Below are 14,085 nucleotides of genomic sequence, written 5' to 3'. Positions count from 1 at the left end.
TATAACTTTTTATGCTTTTATTCGTTTGCAAATGAACACGCACTTACTAGCAAATCTTTTATTTACACTTGACAAAGATTAGACATGATGAAAGGAGATTTTATTGAAGTGAATGTTTGAAACGATATATCAGCCTTTATTTAGAGAACTCTACCCCTAAAGTAAAGATTACGAAGAGATCTCTAGAGTGAGTATACTTGAAAGGATTAATATGAAACAAAACATTTTTATTCAAAATTGATTCATTTGAAACCGTACATCAACCTTTATATATAGAGAACTCTAACCCTAAAGTAATAATTACAAAAAAATCTCTAGAATCTTCTAACAACTAACAATTTCTATCTACTTCTAGTAATACAATTAATATTCTACCAACAACTTTGAATAATGTATTTAATATCTTACTAATAATGCTCCCCTTCAAGCTGGTAACTGGATATCTATCATTCTTAACATGCATGTAAGATTATGAAATCGCTCAATGGTAAGACCTTTCGTAAACAAATCTACTAATTGAAGCCCAAATGGGATGTAGGAAGTAGTTATAAGGCTACTATCCAATTTCTCTTTAATAAAGTGTCGATCTATCTCTATGTGTTTGGTCATCTCATGCTGAAGTGGATTGTGAGCAATACTAATAGCTGACTTATAATCACAATAAAGGATCATAGATTCTTCACATGCCACTTTAAGATCATTTAGAGTAATTCTCAACCATAACAATTCACACACTTGTTGTGCCACAACTTGAAATTTAGCCTTTGCACTAGACCTTGCAACAACATTTTTTTTCTTTTCCAAGTCACCAAATTTCCACCCCAGAACATGCAATATCCTACATCCTACGGTGGATTTCACCTTCTATCTAAGCGTTATGACAGTTAGATTTCACCTTCTCACTTAACTCTCTCTTTCTCTCATAAACCCTCCATATTCTATCATTACCTACCGCCTGATGATCAACCTTGTCCTCAAGGTTGAAATCAAGAAACTGATCCTGGATTGTTCCAACATCTTCCCAGGTAGCTCCCTCGGATCCCCTTTTCTGCCATTTCAGAACCTGTTGTCTAGTCTCCCATCAGAGTTACGTTCAAGATTTCTTTTTCGCCTGCCAAGAACTTGTGTGAGTTCTCGGATTTCTTGTTGTAACGCTGTAGTCTTTGCCTTCAAACCGTCTAGCGTTGTCTTGACTATCTCCATTTAACCTTCCAACACGTTCAACCTTGTCTCAATTCCTCCTTTTCTCTTGCAAAACTGATCCGGCAAGTTGGACCAAATGATAGGGTTCTGATTTGGAACCTATCTGAACTCCTCATACTCTCACACACAAAAGCAAGAGCACATTCAAGGGAGCCCATTTCCCCCCTCCACAGGAAACAAAGTCCTGTCTAAACAATTCCCAAAACTCAAAACTAACTCTGTACATAAAATAAGAGTTCTTTATATGAACTCTTTTCCCAACAAGTCTTTAATATTGGCCTTTATTCACAATAGAATTGCCTTCATCAATCCCAATTGTATGGTTTTGTTCTTTGAGAAGTTCAAGAACATAGTTTCTTTGGGAGATAAAGATGCCTTTCTTTGAGTAAACAACTTTTATCCTAAGGAAGTACTTTAATTTTCCCATATTCTTCATTTCAAATTGACCTGCAAGATTCTTTAAAGATTTGTTTCTCTGGTCATCATTTCTTGCAACAATCATGTCATCAAAATAGACCTAGACTAGAGTAAGTTTTCCTTCAGGGGAATGTTTGATCAACAGGGTAGCCAGAACCAGTCACCGACTGCTTGAGGATAAAGACATATGTTGAAAATTTGGGGAGAGATTTTGAAATCTTGAAACATGAAGGGTTATTTTCTTCCTATTTAAACAACAAATTGAAACATAGTTTTTAGTGTAATTAAATAGAAGTCATGTGTTTAATTGCTACATGTGATAGCAAATGATTATTGAACTGAGGTGTTAGCCTAAGATGTCATAGTTTCAAAGTGATGCCTTAAATGAATTTTATAAAACCTAAAATAAATTAGAAGTCTTATATCCTTCAAATCTTGGATGGATTAAATGCAACAAAAATGACATCTTAAAGCTTGGGAATATTTCAGCTTGTGGTGGCATTTTTAGGATGAAGGCTAAGAATAAGGGATTTTTATTGTCCAACTGGTAAAGGGGCCATTGACGAATGACAACCATAGCAAGCAAAATACGAACTGGTTTTAGCCACAGGAGAAAAGGTATTACAATAGTTGAGACCATAGACTTAAGTATATCCTTTAGCTACTAGACGAGCTTTGAGACGATCGATTGCACTAGTAGGACCAACCTTAATAGCATAGACCCATCTACAACCAACAAACTTCTTATCAGGAGGAAGAGGGACAAGGTCCTAAGTGCCATTGTGTTCAAGTGCTTGCATTTCATCAATCATGACTTGTCGCCATCCAGGATGACCAAGTGCCTCATGAACAATATTAGGAACCTGAATGGAAGATAAGGAGGAAACAAAGGAGAAATGTGGAGGAGACAAACGATGATAACTCAAACAATTATAAACAAAAAATTATAAACAAGATAAGGATTACGAGTAGAGCGAATACCTTTCTGGAGTGCAATAGGCAAATTATTAACTGAGTCAAGAGAGGGTGAGGAGAATGAAGGATCCATGGTCTGGGAATCTGATGGAGGAGGATCTGAGTCTCGAGGATCTTCAGTGTTCTGAGTTTGAGATTGTGTCCGACGTTGATATGTGAGAAGAGGTGGATGAACAATGTCATTTGCATTTTGAATTTGAAGTAAAGGAGCAAAAGTAACCAAGGGATCACATGATGTTAAATGAAACATTTGTTGAACAGATGAATGATCCTCCATGGAGGACAAGAAAAAAGGTGTATCCTTAAAGAATGTGAGATCAACATACATATAATACCTCTTGGGTGAGGGAAAATAACATTTATACCCTTTCTGAAGGCGAGAGTATCCCAAAAAGACACACTTAAGAGCTTTTGCAGAGAGTTTATCAAGACCTGGAGAAACATTATGAACCAAACAAGTACACTCAAATATATGAGGAAACAAAAGGTATAGAGGGTCTTTTGGAAAAATGATAGAGTGAGGGACTTTATTCATAAGAGAGGAAGAAGACATCCTATTGATCAGAAAACAGGCAATGAGGGTTGTCAAACTCGAGAGTTTACGTAAACTCGTGAGAGTCCAGTAAACTCGTAAGAGTTTACTTTGCATGATAAAAAAATATAAATAACATCCTAATTCAAAGAAAATAACAAAATTATATAAATTCAAATACATAAGTCCATAGAAATATTGTTCATAGAAATAATGTAAAACATAAATTGAAATGTCAAAGTCTCTATACCTAATCCTCTAATCCTCTAGTAATGGCATCATCATCTCCATCATCATCCTCATTTACTTCTTCCTCTGATGAATGTTGTGCATCTTCATTGTCCCCAAATGTTATCTTATAAAGATCAAGAACATCTAGAGCAGGATCTATTGCTATCTTATAAAGATCAAGAACATCTAGAGCAGGATCTATTGCTGCTCCATCTAAGTGAACATTTTCACCTTCAACTTGCTCAATCTCAACAACATCATCTGCCTCTTCAGTTATCTATTCATCATCTGATTCAATGTCATCAAATGGAAGAGCTACACTTTTTCGAATTTGTCTACTTTTCAACTTGGAGTTATACATCACATAAACTAAATCATTCATATTTTTTTATGCAAATGATTCCTTCTCTTTGTATGAACCTAAAATGAAATATAATATTTTTAGTGAAGATATAAACATAATAAAGAAATTTATAAATTAAAAATAATTTAGATAACCATTTCAAATTAACTCCAATTACGTTCACATCTAGATGAACTACAAGTCAAGCTTAGAATTTGAATAGCAAATCTCTTCAACTCCGGAGTTCCATCACCAAACATGTCCACTGTTCCCCAAGATTTAACTCTTTCCTACACTCCTTTGCATCTTCCATTCCAAAAAGTCCTTTAGCATAATGAAATTCAACAATTTGTAAATTAATTTTTCTTCTTTCTGCCATATCTGGTATCAATCTTCTCATGCAAATATACAATCCTTCTTTCACCTTTCCACCATCATCACATCTAAAGTTAAGTTCATAGTGGAAATGGGGGTCAGAAAATAGGCAGCTGCATGCAAAGGCCTACGAAGTTGATTATCCCATCGAGCATTAATTATTCTTCAAATCTCTTCATAACTACATCTATTATACTATATCAGAAATAATTTCACACATAAGTAATTAAACATTGAATGAGTAAAAGTTTGAAAATTTACCTCTTTTTGATATTGTTAAAGTTAGACCTAATCTTCTCTTTTGCACAATCCATTTCTTCATAAATGAAACCCATTGTGGGTTTTACATCTGAGTCCACTAATCTTAAGACAACCATAAGAGGGACAACAACTTTCAAGCACGTGGAGACATTCTTCCAAAACCGGCTATCTAATACCGCATGTTCTACTTTTCTCCTCTCTTGTGAAGTTCCAAACTTGCTTGTCTTCCATTTCTTAGAGCTAAACATGGTTAATAACGAGGCCTTCAATTCATGAAGACAAGCAAGAGTTAAATAAGTCATGGCAAATCTAGTCACACCCGGTCTTATCAAGTCTCTACTATTAGTGAACTTTTTCAACAAGGAAATCAACATTGATCTTCCATAGATGTAATCTTTCTTCCCTTCTTAATGGTCAATTCATGGACCTTCAAAGTTTTTTAAAATCTTTAAATATCAAATCAATGCAATGTGTTGCACATGGAGTCCAATACATTTTTTCCCTCTTTTGCATCAACAATTCTCCGGCTGCCTTGAAATTTGCAGCATTATCAGTGACAACTTGAAGCACATGTTCTTCTCCAACAAACTTGACAAAATCGTCCAACATTTTGGAAACTTTATCAGCTGTTTTTGAAATGTCTGAAGTGTCAAGTGAATAAAGAAAAATTGTCCCTTTAGGACTATTCACCAAGAAGTTGCAAATAAAACGTCTTTTTCTATCTGTCCAACCATCAGACATAATTGTACATCCACTTCTCTACCACTCCTCCTTATATTGCTCAAGATTTGCATCTGTTTTCTTCACAGCTTATTTCAAGAGCTTCTTTCTAATATCATGATAAGATGGTGGTTTGTTTCCAACTCCATACTTACCAATCATTTCACACATCTTTAAAAATGTTGGATTTCTAATTACATTAAAAGGAATGGCACTGGTGTAAAAGAATTCAGCCACTTGAGCATCAACTTCTTCTTTGTATCCTTTTTTCATCATTTGATTTATCGTTGCTTGGACTCTCCCTTGCTAGTAGTAGCAACTTTTTCTTTTCCTTTATAACCAAATACCTTATGTCCTCCATCAAGACTCTCTGTTAGGGATGGAGAGTTTACGTGAGAAGGAATAAAACAGGGAATACCGAACTGTTTTGGCAGTTAGGTGGTGTGCGTATTCGTTTGTATAAATAGCTAGCTGAATAGAGGAGGAAAGTTAGTTAGTTGTTTTGTAGAATTCTAACATGAAACCATTATTCCTGTGGGGGAGGTTAAGCTCCCATTTGCTTACTGTACATTGTATTCTTGCTGTTGATAATACATAGAGGAATTATAAAGTTTTTCGAATGTGATAATCTGGTGTGTTAGAGTGGGTTCCTTTAGGTTTCTTGACCAGAAACCTAACACTCTCACTTTCTGCCTCGTCTTCACCGATATTTATCTTTCTCTTCTTTAATGAAGCACTCTTAGCTTCTGCAACTATTTTTATCATCAACTTTTTTATTTCAACCGAAACAGAAGCATAAGGTTCAAAATCTTCCCCAGTTCCAGCAAGATGATACTTAAATCTAAATATCCCTCCACTTACAATCTTTTGAGCAATAGTTGCATTTCACTTTTCTTCCATTACCATTAACATCAAATCCATGTTTCCATCCAATATCAGATCGATTTTCCGAAGCATTTTTACTTCCACTATTAACTGATGAAGATGCACTTAGATTAGCTTGTCCTGAATTTGATGCATTTCCCTACATAATGAGATAAGCTTCTTCACTACAAACATAAAAAATAAAATGTCCAAGAGCTTAAAATATTATGGCAGCACAGTTTTTTAAACAGTGCAGTGTGCAACACTTTATTTTTGAAAAATAAAATGAATGGTGTAGTGTTGTAAAATGGTGCAGTGCTGTAAAACATAAAATTATTAAAATATATGCTGCAGTGCTGTAAAGTTTACTCGTTAAAATACTTTGCTCTTAAAACATAAAATCAAGTTAACCATCACGAAGTGGTAGAGGATTTACACTTACACAACCCGCAAGTTCGAAGACAATATAGCAATATCGATGACGAGATCGACAAATGACATGAATGGCGGGAACGAAAGCGAGATCGAACTACGAGAACGAAGGTGCGACAAAGGGTGAACTTGATGAACGCGGGCACAACGGAGGGCGAGATCAAATGACGAGATCAAAGGCGAGAGCGCGAGAATGAAGATGAATAGTGAGAATGAAGATGAACAGTGAAAACGAAGATGAATAGTGAGTGAATCTCTTGAGCTAAAGCTCAAAAATCCTAATTTGGTGAGCCCTAAAAACGAGGTCGTTTTATGTTTTCGAAATTTCTTCCCAAACTCGCAAAATCAACACTAGAGTCGCGATTTCAAGCAAGTTTATCTAGTCTACCACCGATTCCACCGATCCTACACCAAAAGCGAGTTGGCTTACGTGTTAACTCGAAAGCACTGTGTGAACTCGTAAACTCGACCGAGTTAACGAGTTAACTCGCGAGTTCGATAACACTTCGCCCCGATGATGGAAAGGAACATTAGTATTCAACATTAGGGAGCGTGCAGTTTGAATGAGATGTCTATTTTTTCTCCTACAATGCATTTTGTTGTGGAGTGTGGGGACATGTTGACTGGTGTAAAATTCCTTGGGAAGATAAGAATGAAGAAAATGCTGCAGAAAAATATTCCTTAGCATTATCACTTCTGAGGATTTTAATTGTCTTCCCGAATTGGTTCTTGATTTCATTAAAAAAGGACAGAAATATGGCCAAATGTTTAGATCTATCTTTCATTAAATAAACCCAAGTACATCGAGAAAATTCATCAATGAAGGTTACAAATAATTAAAACCAAAAGAAGTAACACGACTTGGTCCCTTAATATCAGAGTGAATAGTTGAAAAGGCAAAAATACATTGCGTCTTAGACATTTTAGGATAGGAAGATCTAACATGTTTTCCTAACTGACACGACTCACAATCTAAGACTTGAATGTGTTCCAGGCTTGGAACCATCATCTTTAACTTGGATAAGCTTGGGTGGCCCAACCGATCATGTAAAAGTTTTGGGGATGAAGTTGTGAAATAAGAAACTGAGGAGTTAGGTTTTAAGAAATAAAGTCCTTGTGACTCATATCCTTCTCCAATCAGACGACCCATACCATGTTCCTGTATAACAAAGGAATCAGCAGAAAAGGTTAAAGAACAATTTAAAGAACGAGTCAATTGACTCAAAGACATTAAATTGTAAGGACAATGATGAATATACAAAACAAAATTCAAATTTAGTGAAGGAGATAAGGAAACTTTGCCAATTCCCCGAGAGGCAACTTTGGATCCATTGGCAACAATAACCAAATGAGGAATGACATTGAGGAGATGGTTGGCCAAGATTAGAAGATTTTTCAGACTTGTACCTCAAAAACTCTTGGTACTCTTCATCAAAAATTCTAGATTCTAAATTATCAGAGTTAGACACATGAGCAACTTTGTCTAGAAAGCCATGCAAGGAATAACATTTATCTCCGGTATGGCCTATTCTCTTACAATATGAGCATTGAGAACGTCCACTTCGACCACCACATCCTCCTCGGTTGCTCCTACCTCCTCCTCTTCCTTGTGGTGCCACCATTACTGATTTTTCAATGGCATCACTTAAATTTTCGTCTTTTACCAATGTAGGTAACCGAAAGAGTTGAGTAACTAAGCCATCCATTGACAGGATTTGGTCACCAGCTAAAACTTCACAAACATGATCAAAATCCGAGTGTAAACTTCTCAAAATTAGGACCATGTAAAACTTGTCAAGCTTTTGTTGATATTTTCTAATGGATCAACTACAAAGAAGTTCTTTAACTCTTCTACCACAGCCTGAGCTTTTGCTATATGGGAAACCATATCATGGTTGACTTGTTTGAGAGAAGCTTCTCTTTGGGTTGCATTGAAAAGATGATGCACATCATTAGCAAAAATATCTTGTGCCCTTTTAACAAAGAAGAGCATGTCTTATAGGGTCTTAAGATATCTACAACCGATTGCCATAAAACAGCACATAACTGAAAGTCTAGTTTCTGCCACTGAGATTTCTCTTCATCTGGGACCATAGAAATATCCTGTTCAAGGTGATTATGGTGTCCTTGACCAAGAAACCATAATTCCAAACCAGAGGACCATGATAAATAATTTTTCCAATTGAGTTTTGCAAATGTAATGTTAGCGGTAGCAAATAAAGAGGAACTAATTCCAGTAAAAGAGGCCATTTTAAAGCTGTGAGAAAAAAACAAGAATTAGGGTTCCAAATAACTTGAGGAAGGAAACCCTAGGTATGAGCCCCAACCAACAAAACGGAGAAACACGTACCAAAACTAACTCAGGAAGCCCCGACAAGACGATCGGCAGTGGCGCGATGGAACTCTGACACTAGTAAGGCGGTGCGTGAGGAACACGCGCTTGAGACTGGCCGGAGAGAAGCGGTGCGTGGCGGCGTGTGCGGAGGCTTCTGAGGAGGGGACCACCAAGGTTGGTTTGTGCTTCTCAAGGCGCACCTAACCCTTGACTTCGTTGGAGAAAACGAAGGTTGATGGTGACGGTGACGGTAGACAGTGGCGATGGTGGACAGTGCGGTGACCACTGGACGAAAACAATAGAGAGACGATAGACGAGGAAGACACAAAGGTCTGGCTCTTGATACCAACTTCAAGAGTTGAGGGAAGATAAAAATTTTATTTCACTTAGTAAACCTGATATAACTTACTACTGCGTTTATAGGTGACATTAGTTCTGAAATGTAAAAGGGCTGGAAGCCCCCTAACAAAACCCTAAAAGTACAAAACGCTCACATAAATATTAATAATAATAAAGACATTACATTTCAACAATAGGTGTTGATTTTATATGGTGGGAAGGAATTTCCCTTTTTCTTATGATTGTAGAGATAGATGTGGGCTTCAACATTCTTGGCTTTTCTAGCGGGTTTTGGTTGGGTCTTCCACTTTTGTATTTCTTTTCTTTATACTATGAAAGGGATGGTGCAAATGATTGGTAGAGGCTATAGTCCTAACCTAGGATTATAACCTATACAGTGATACCTTAACATTCTTATTTTCATTTTAAAAAATAGAATTTGTGTACTCTGAGAATTTTATAAATGAATTTGTGTAAATTTTCATTGACTTTCAAACAAGTATCTATAAGTAGCTAACAATAGGCAAGTTTCTGAAACCGAGGACCTATTTAAATTTTTCTGAAAGATAGTATGCATAGTGATATTATACATACAACTTGTTTGAAACAGCTGGCAGTAACTAACTTTGCTAAGCTGACAAGTTATTTAGAGTACAAAGCATTTTTATGAAATGATTTGAGACAATCTGTGTATATACTATCACTAAAAATATAGGAGCTAACAATTAATACACCCTAATATTATAAATTATAATCACTATTTCCCCCCACTTATAATCATGACAGTTTTTGTATGCTGTAAATTTTTTTTTCTACTAGGCAAGGGGCAATTTCCATTACTATGTACAACTTTGGTTCTCCTAGGGTTGGTAACAAAAGATTTGCGGAAATTTACAATGAGGTTAGAAAATAATATTACTATTTTGTTAATGTTGTTTGCCTTGTTGCTATATCAAATTGATTGTCCATTATGATCTTCATTTTTCTTTCAAATTCTATATCTTCCTATATACTATAATGTTTGACATAGAGATATTTTGTCTTCTTTATTAGATTATCATGTTTAAAAAAATAGACATTTTTGTGACTATTTACATTTTGTAAAAATGATGATTTTGTGATGTATTGATTCTAAATTTTCATCATTTGATGAAGAGCACAATAGACCGTCTACTAGTGTCAAAATTAATCAGACCATCTACCTTCTACCACCTTTGTTGGTGTTTTGTCTTAATTGTTTTTGTAGTTTTCTATTTCCTTATTTCAATATATAGAGAATCTGTGTATGGTATACATATTGCATTGAGAACGTACTTCATGTATGCTACAACACTTGCATTCTTTCATTCTTGTTCTTGTGTTTTTCTTGTTATTGTTGAACAAACCCAACAATTGGTGCCATTTATGGGAATAGGAGGAAGAAAGTTAAGAAGAGCAAGGTTTGAAGACATGATCTTCGAGTTTGATATCGTAAATGTTTTTGCTGAGAACAACTTCAAATTATGGAGGATCAAGATGGATGCTATATTGATACAGTAACGATGTGGTGATGCAAGAAATAGTGAGGTGAGCATGTCAGCATTGTTGTCTTAGAAGAAGACTGACATGATCAACAAAGCTAGAAGCGCCATAATTTTTGTGTTTTGGGGATAAGACACTTAGAGAAGTCATGAAGGAAAGAACTATTGCATCAATGTCGATGAAGCTGGTGTCATGACAAATCTTAGGCACATAGATTTTGTCTGAAGCAACAACTATATTCCTTGAAAATGACTGAATCAGGAATAATGGTGGAGCAACTAGCAAATTTAAACAAGATTATCGATGATATGGAGAACGTTGAAGTGAAGTTCGAAGATGAAAATAAGACTTTACTATTCTTAATGCCTTGCCTAAGATATTTGAGCATTTTAAAGACACTTTGTTGGTTGGGAAGGATTATATCATTACTCTAGAAAAAGGTACAAGCCTAAATTTTGATGAAAGAGCTACAAAAGCTTCAAGAGTCTAAGGTATACAATAATGGTTGAAATTGGAAGGGAGTAAGTCAAACCATTAGTTGAAAATAAGACTGATTTATTATTCTCAATCATGAAAAATACATTCTCATATCCTCTATTTGTAATAATCTAATTCTCCTAAAAAGGTAAATAGGGAAACTTGGAAAGCAAAATAAAATAAAAGATTATATATCTATTTCCTCTAATTAGGAAGATTCTAAAGATACTTTCTCTAATTACAACACTCCCCCTCAAGTTGGTAAATGAATATCAATCATTCCCAACTTGCCTACAAGATCTTGAAATCTACCCGGAGGAAGCCCTTTTGTAAAAATAGCTGCTATTTGAAGTTCTATAGGAACATGAGTTGTAATCACAAATTCTCTGTCAAGATTATCTTTGATGAAATGTCTGTCAATTTCAATGTGTTTGGTTTTGTCATGCTGTACTGGATTATGGGCTATGCTCATAGACTTATTGTCATAGTGTAGTTGCACCGGGTTCTCCACTTTGACTTTAAGATCATCCAAAATGATTTTCATCCAGAGTCCTTCACACATTCCTTGAGCAAGGGCTCGAAATTAAGCTTCTGCACTAGAACAAGATACTATATCTTGCTTTTTGCTTCTCCATAATACCAGACTATCTCCAAGAAATACAAAATACCTTGAAGTAGATTTTCTGTCAGTAATAAGCAATGTTTGGTCTTCTGTGTGATAGATAAATCAATTTTCCTACCAACCTCTAATATTGGGCCTTCTCTACATAAGCACTTTCCTAAAAATATTTTCTCTAATTACAACAACATTCATATGATGAAAAGGAGAATCAAGGGCTTGAGTGTTACAATTGCCAGAAGAGAAGTCACTAAAAGGTAGATTGTCTAGAGATGGAGAGGCATAGAAATTCTCATTTTAGAAGGGAATTTGCTGATCTTGTATAGCACTTGATAGCTAAGAGTTTGCTGGAGTGTTAGAACTCGGGATGCACTCACCACATGTTTCAAGTGAAGGAGTTGTTTGAGACCTTAGAATTGATAATAAAGCTTGTAATATGCAAGTCGTGGGGTCAATTAGATTGAAGATGTTTGACAATTGGGATATGTTATTTTAAGGTGCAAGGTATGTTCCAGAGCTCAAGAGAATCTTTTGTCGATTGGTATGTTTGGTCTTGTTGGTTTTGTCAACTAAAATTGAACAAGGCACTAAAAAGATTTTAAAGGGAGTTTCTACATTTGCTAAGGGGTGAAAAGAACGGTCTTTACAATTGCTAGATGGTTCAATAGTGATTGCACAAGTGTTTGTGGTTAGTTAAATGATGTAATATAAAAGGAAGTTGTGGCATCTGAGGTTGAGACACATTAGTGAGAGAGGTTTAGTGGAGCTAGGCAAGCATAACCTACTAGGAGGTGATAGGTTAGAGGAGTTGGAAGTGATAAGCAAACAAAACCTACTTGGAAAGTCTCAAATTAAAGTTTGGGATGGGTAGGTATGTGTCTAGTAAACCATTTGAGTATGCTCATGTAGACCTCTGAGGTCAAACATGAGCTCAGACTCATGATGGAGGGTCCTATTTGCTCACTAGCATAAATGATTACTTGCCAAGGGTGTGGATTTGTGTCTTTTAAAGACTAGGAATTTTTGGACATGTAAGGAGTGACACACCATGATTGGTAATTAATAGTTAACTAAACTTAAAAGTGTTTAGAATTGACAATGGATTGGAGTTTGTATTAGAGCAATTTAATGGATTTTGTAGGAAAAAAGGTATATAAGATGCCATAAGTTGGTCATAGGTATACCTCAACAAAATGGTCTTGCTGAGAGGATAAACAAAACCATTTTGGAGCAAGTAAAGTGTATGCTACTGGGTGTTGGTTTGCCTAAGTTCTTCTGAGGGAAGCTACAAACACTACCATCTATCAAATAAACAAGAGTCCATCATCTGCTATGAAGTTTAGACTCCCATGGAATTAGCAAGGCCAACAAAAGATGTACTTTTTTATTCAATAGAAGTAATGGAATTAGAGGTCTAATGATCCTCATACCATTTGAGAAATTTTTAAAGATTGCAGTCTGCTCTGAAGGCTCAAACAACATAGCAGTAGTAGAAGAGGCCATAGGTACTTGTATGGGAGAGAGAAAAACCCTAAAATTCAGGTATCTCCAATCAAGGCAACAAGCACAAATTCAGAAAGACGGGAAGAGGCAATCTCGGCACAAGTGATCACTATCGGAGAGGAGTGACATGCCACCATGCCCTGCTGCCAAATGAACTAATGTGCAACTTCGAATGGTGCATGACTACTCCAATGACGAAAATTCTTGCGGCGTGGTAGTCGTTGGACCCAAACGATTTGAATGGTGGGGTCACCAACTTAAATAGTGGCTCCGGTTGCTTGGCGGCAGCTATGGTGTGTTAATGGCGGTTCCGACAAAAAAAAATGTATGAGTTACTTGGAAACCCTAACTCTAGATACCATGTTAAATATAGAGAAAATTAGACATAGGAGTAATTCCCCTTGTGTAGAAAATACACAAGATAATATATTTATAATGAACAATAAGAAAAGAAACCCAAATACATAATGTTGTGACTAACGTAAGATATTATAACTAAGAATATCTTAACCGTATCTAACACTTCTCACCATTGGCAAAACACTCTTTGATAAGAATATTGATGTCAATTGTTAATTGGCACAATATGGTGTTAGAACAATTGAATATTAAGATAACTTTTCTGCTTGAAAACTTGGAAGAGACCATTTACATGGAACAACTGAAGGTATTTGTTGAAGACAAAGTAAAGGTGTGTCTCTTACATAAATCATTGGATGGCTTGAAGCAATGTCCAAGGCAATGGTACAAGATATTTGATGATTTCTTGAAGTTGACGGGGTTCTAGAGGAGCAATTATGATAATTGTGTCTACATCTTGGAAAAAGAGATGGATGTAGTGTGTTATGCTCGCTCTTATGTAGATGATATATTTATAATTAACTTGTATAAAAATGAGATAAAAGAATTAATAGAAAATTGAACTTGGAGTTTGAGAT

General features: G+C 35.7%; 1 protein-coding gene and 1 pseudogene across 1 annotated transcript in view; one reads left to right on the top strand and one right to left on the bottom strand.

The window, feature by feature from the left end:
• Nucleotides 1-14,085, top strand: part of LOC124841048 (putative triglyceride lipase) — a 52,778-nt gene that overhangs the window by 28,593 nt on the left and 10,100 nt on the right. The window contains exon 14 of the mRNA XM_088092434.1: nucleotides 9,847-9,928. Coding sequence (XP_087948560.1) covers nucleotides 9,847-9,928 — 82 coding nt within the window. The remainder of the gene's footprint in view (nucleotides 1-9,846; nucleotides 9,929-14,085) is intronic.
• LOC148197249 (uncharacterized) lies at nucleotides 1,097-6,087 on the bottom strand (annotated as a pseudogene).

Source organism: Vigna umbellata, chromosome 6 (assembly GCF_029865625.1).
Source record: "Vigna umbellata cultivar VRB3 chromosome 6, Vumbellata_1.0, whole genome shotgun sequence".
In the NCBI taxonomy this organism is placed as follows: domain Eukaryota; kingdom Viridiplantae; phylum Streptophyta; class Magnoliopsida; order Fabales; family Fabaceae; genus Vigna; species Vigna umbellata.
The sequence above is the reverse complement of the archived record's forward strand: the minus strand, read 5'-3'. Positions and strand labels throughout refer to the sequence as shown.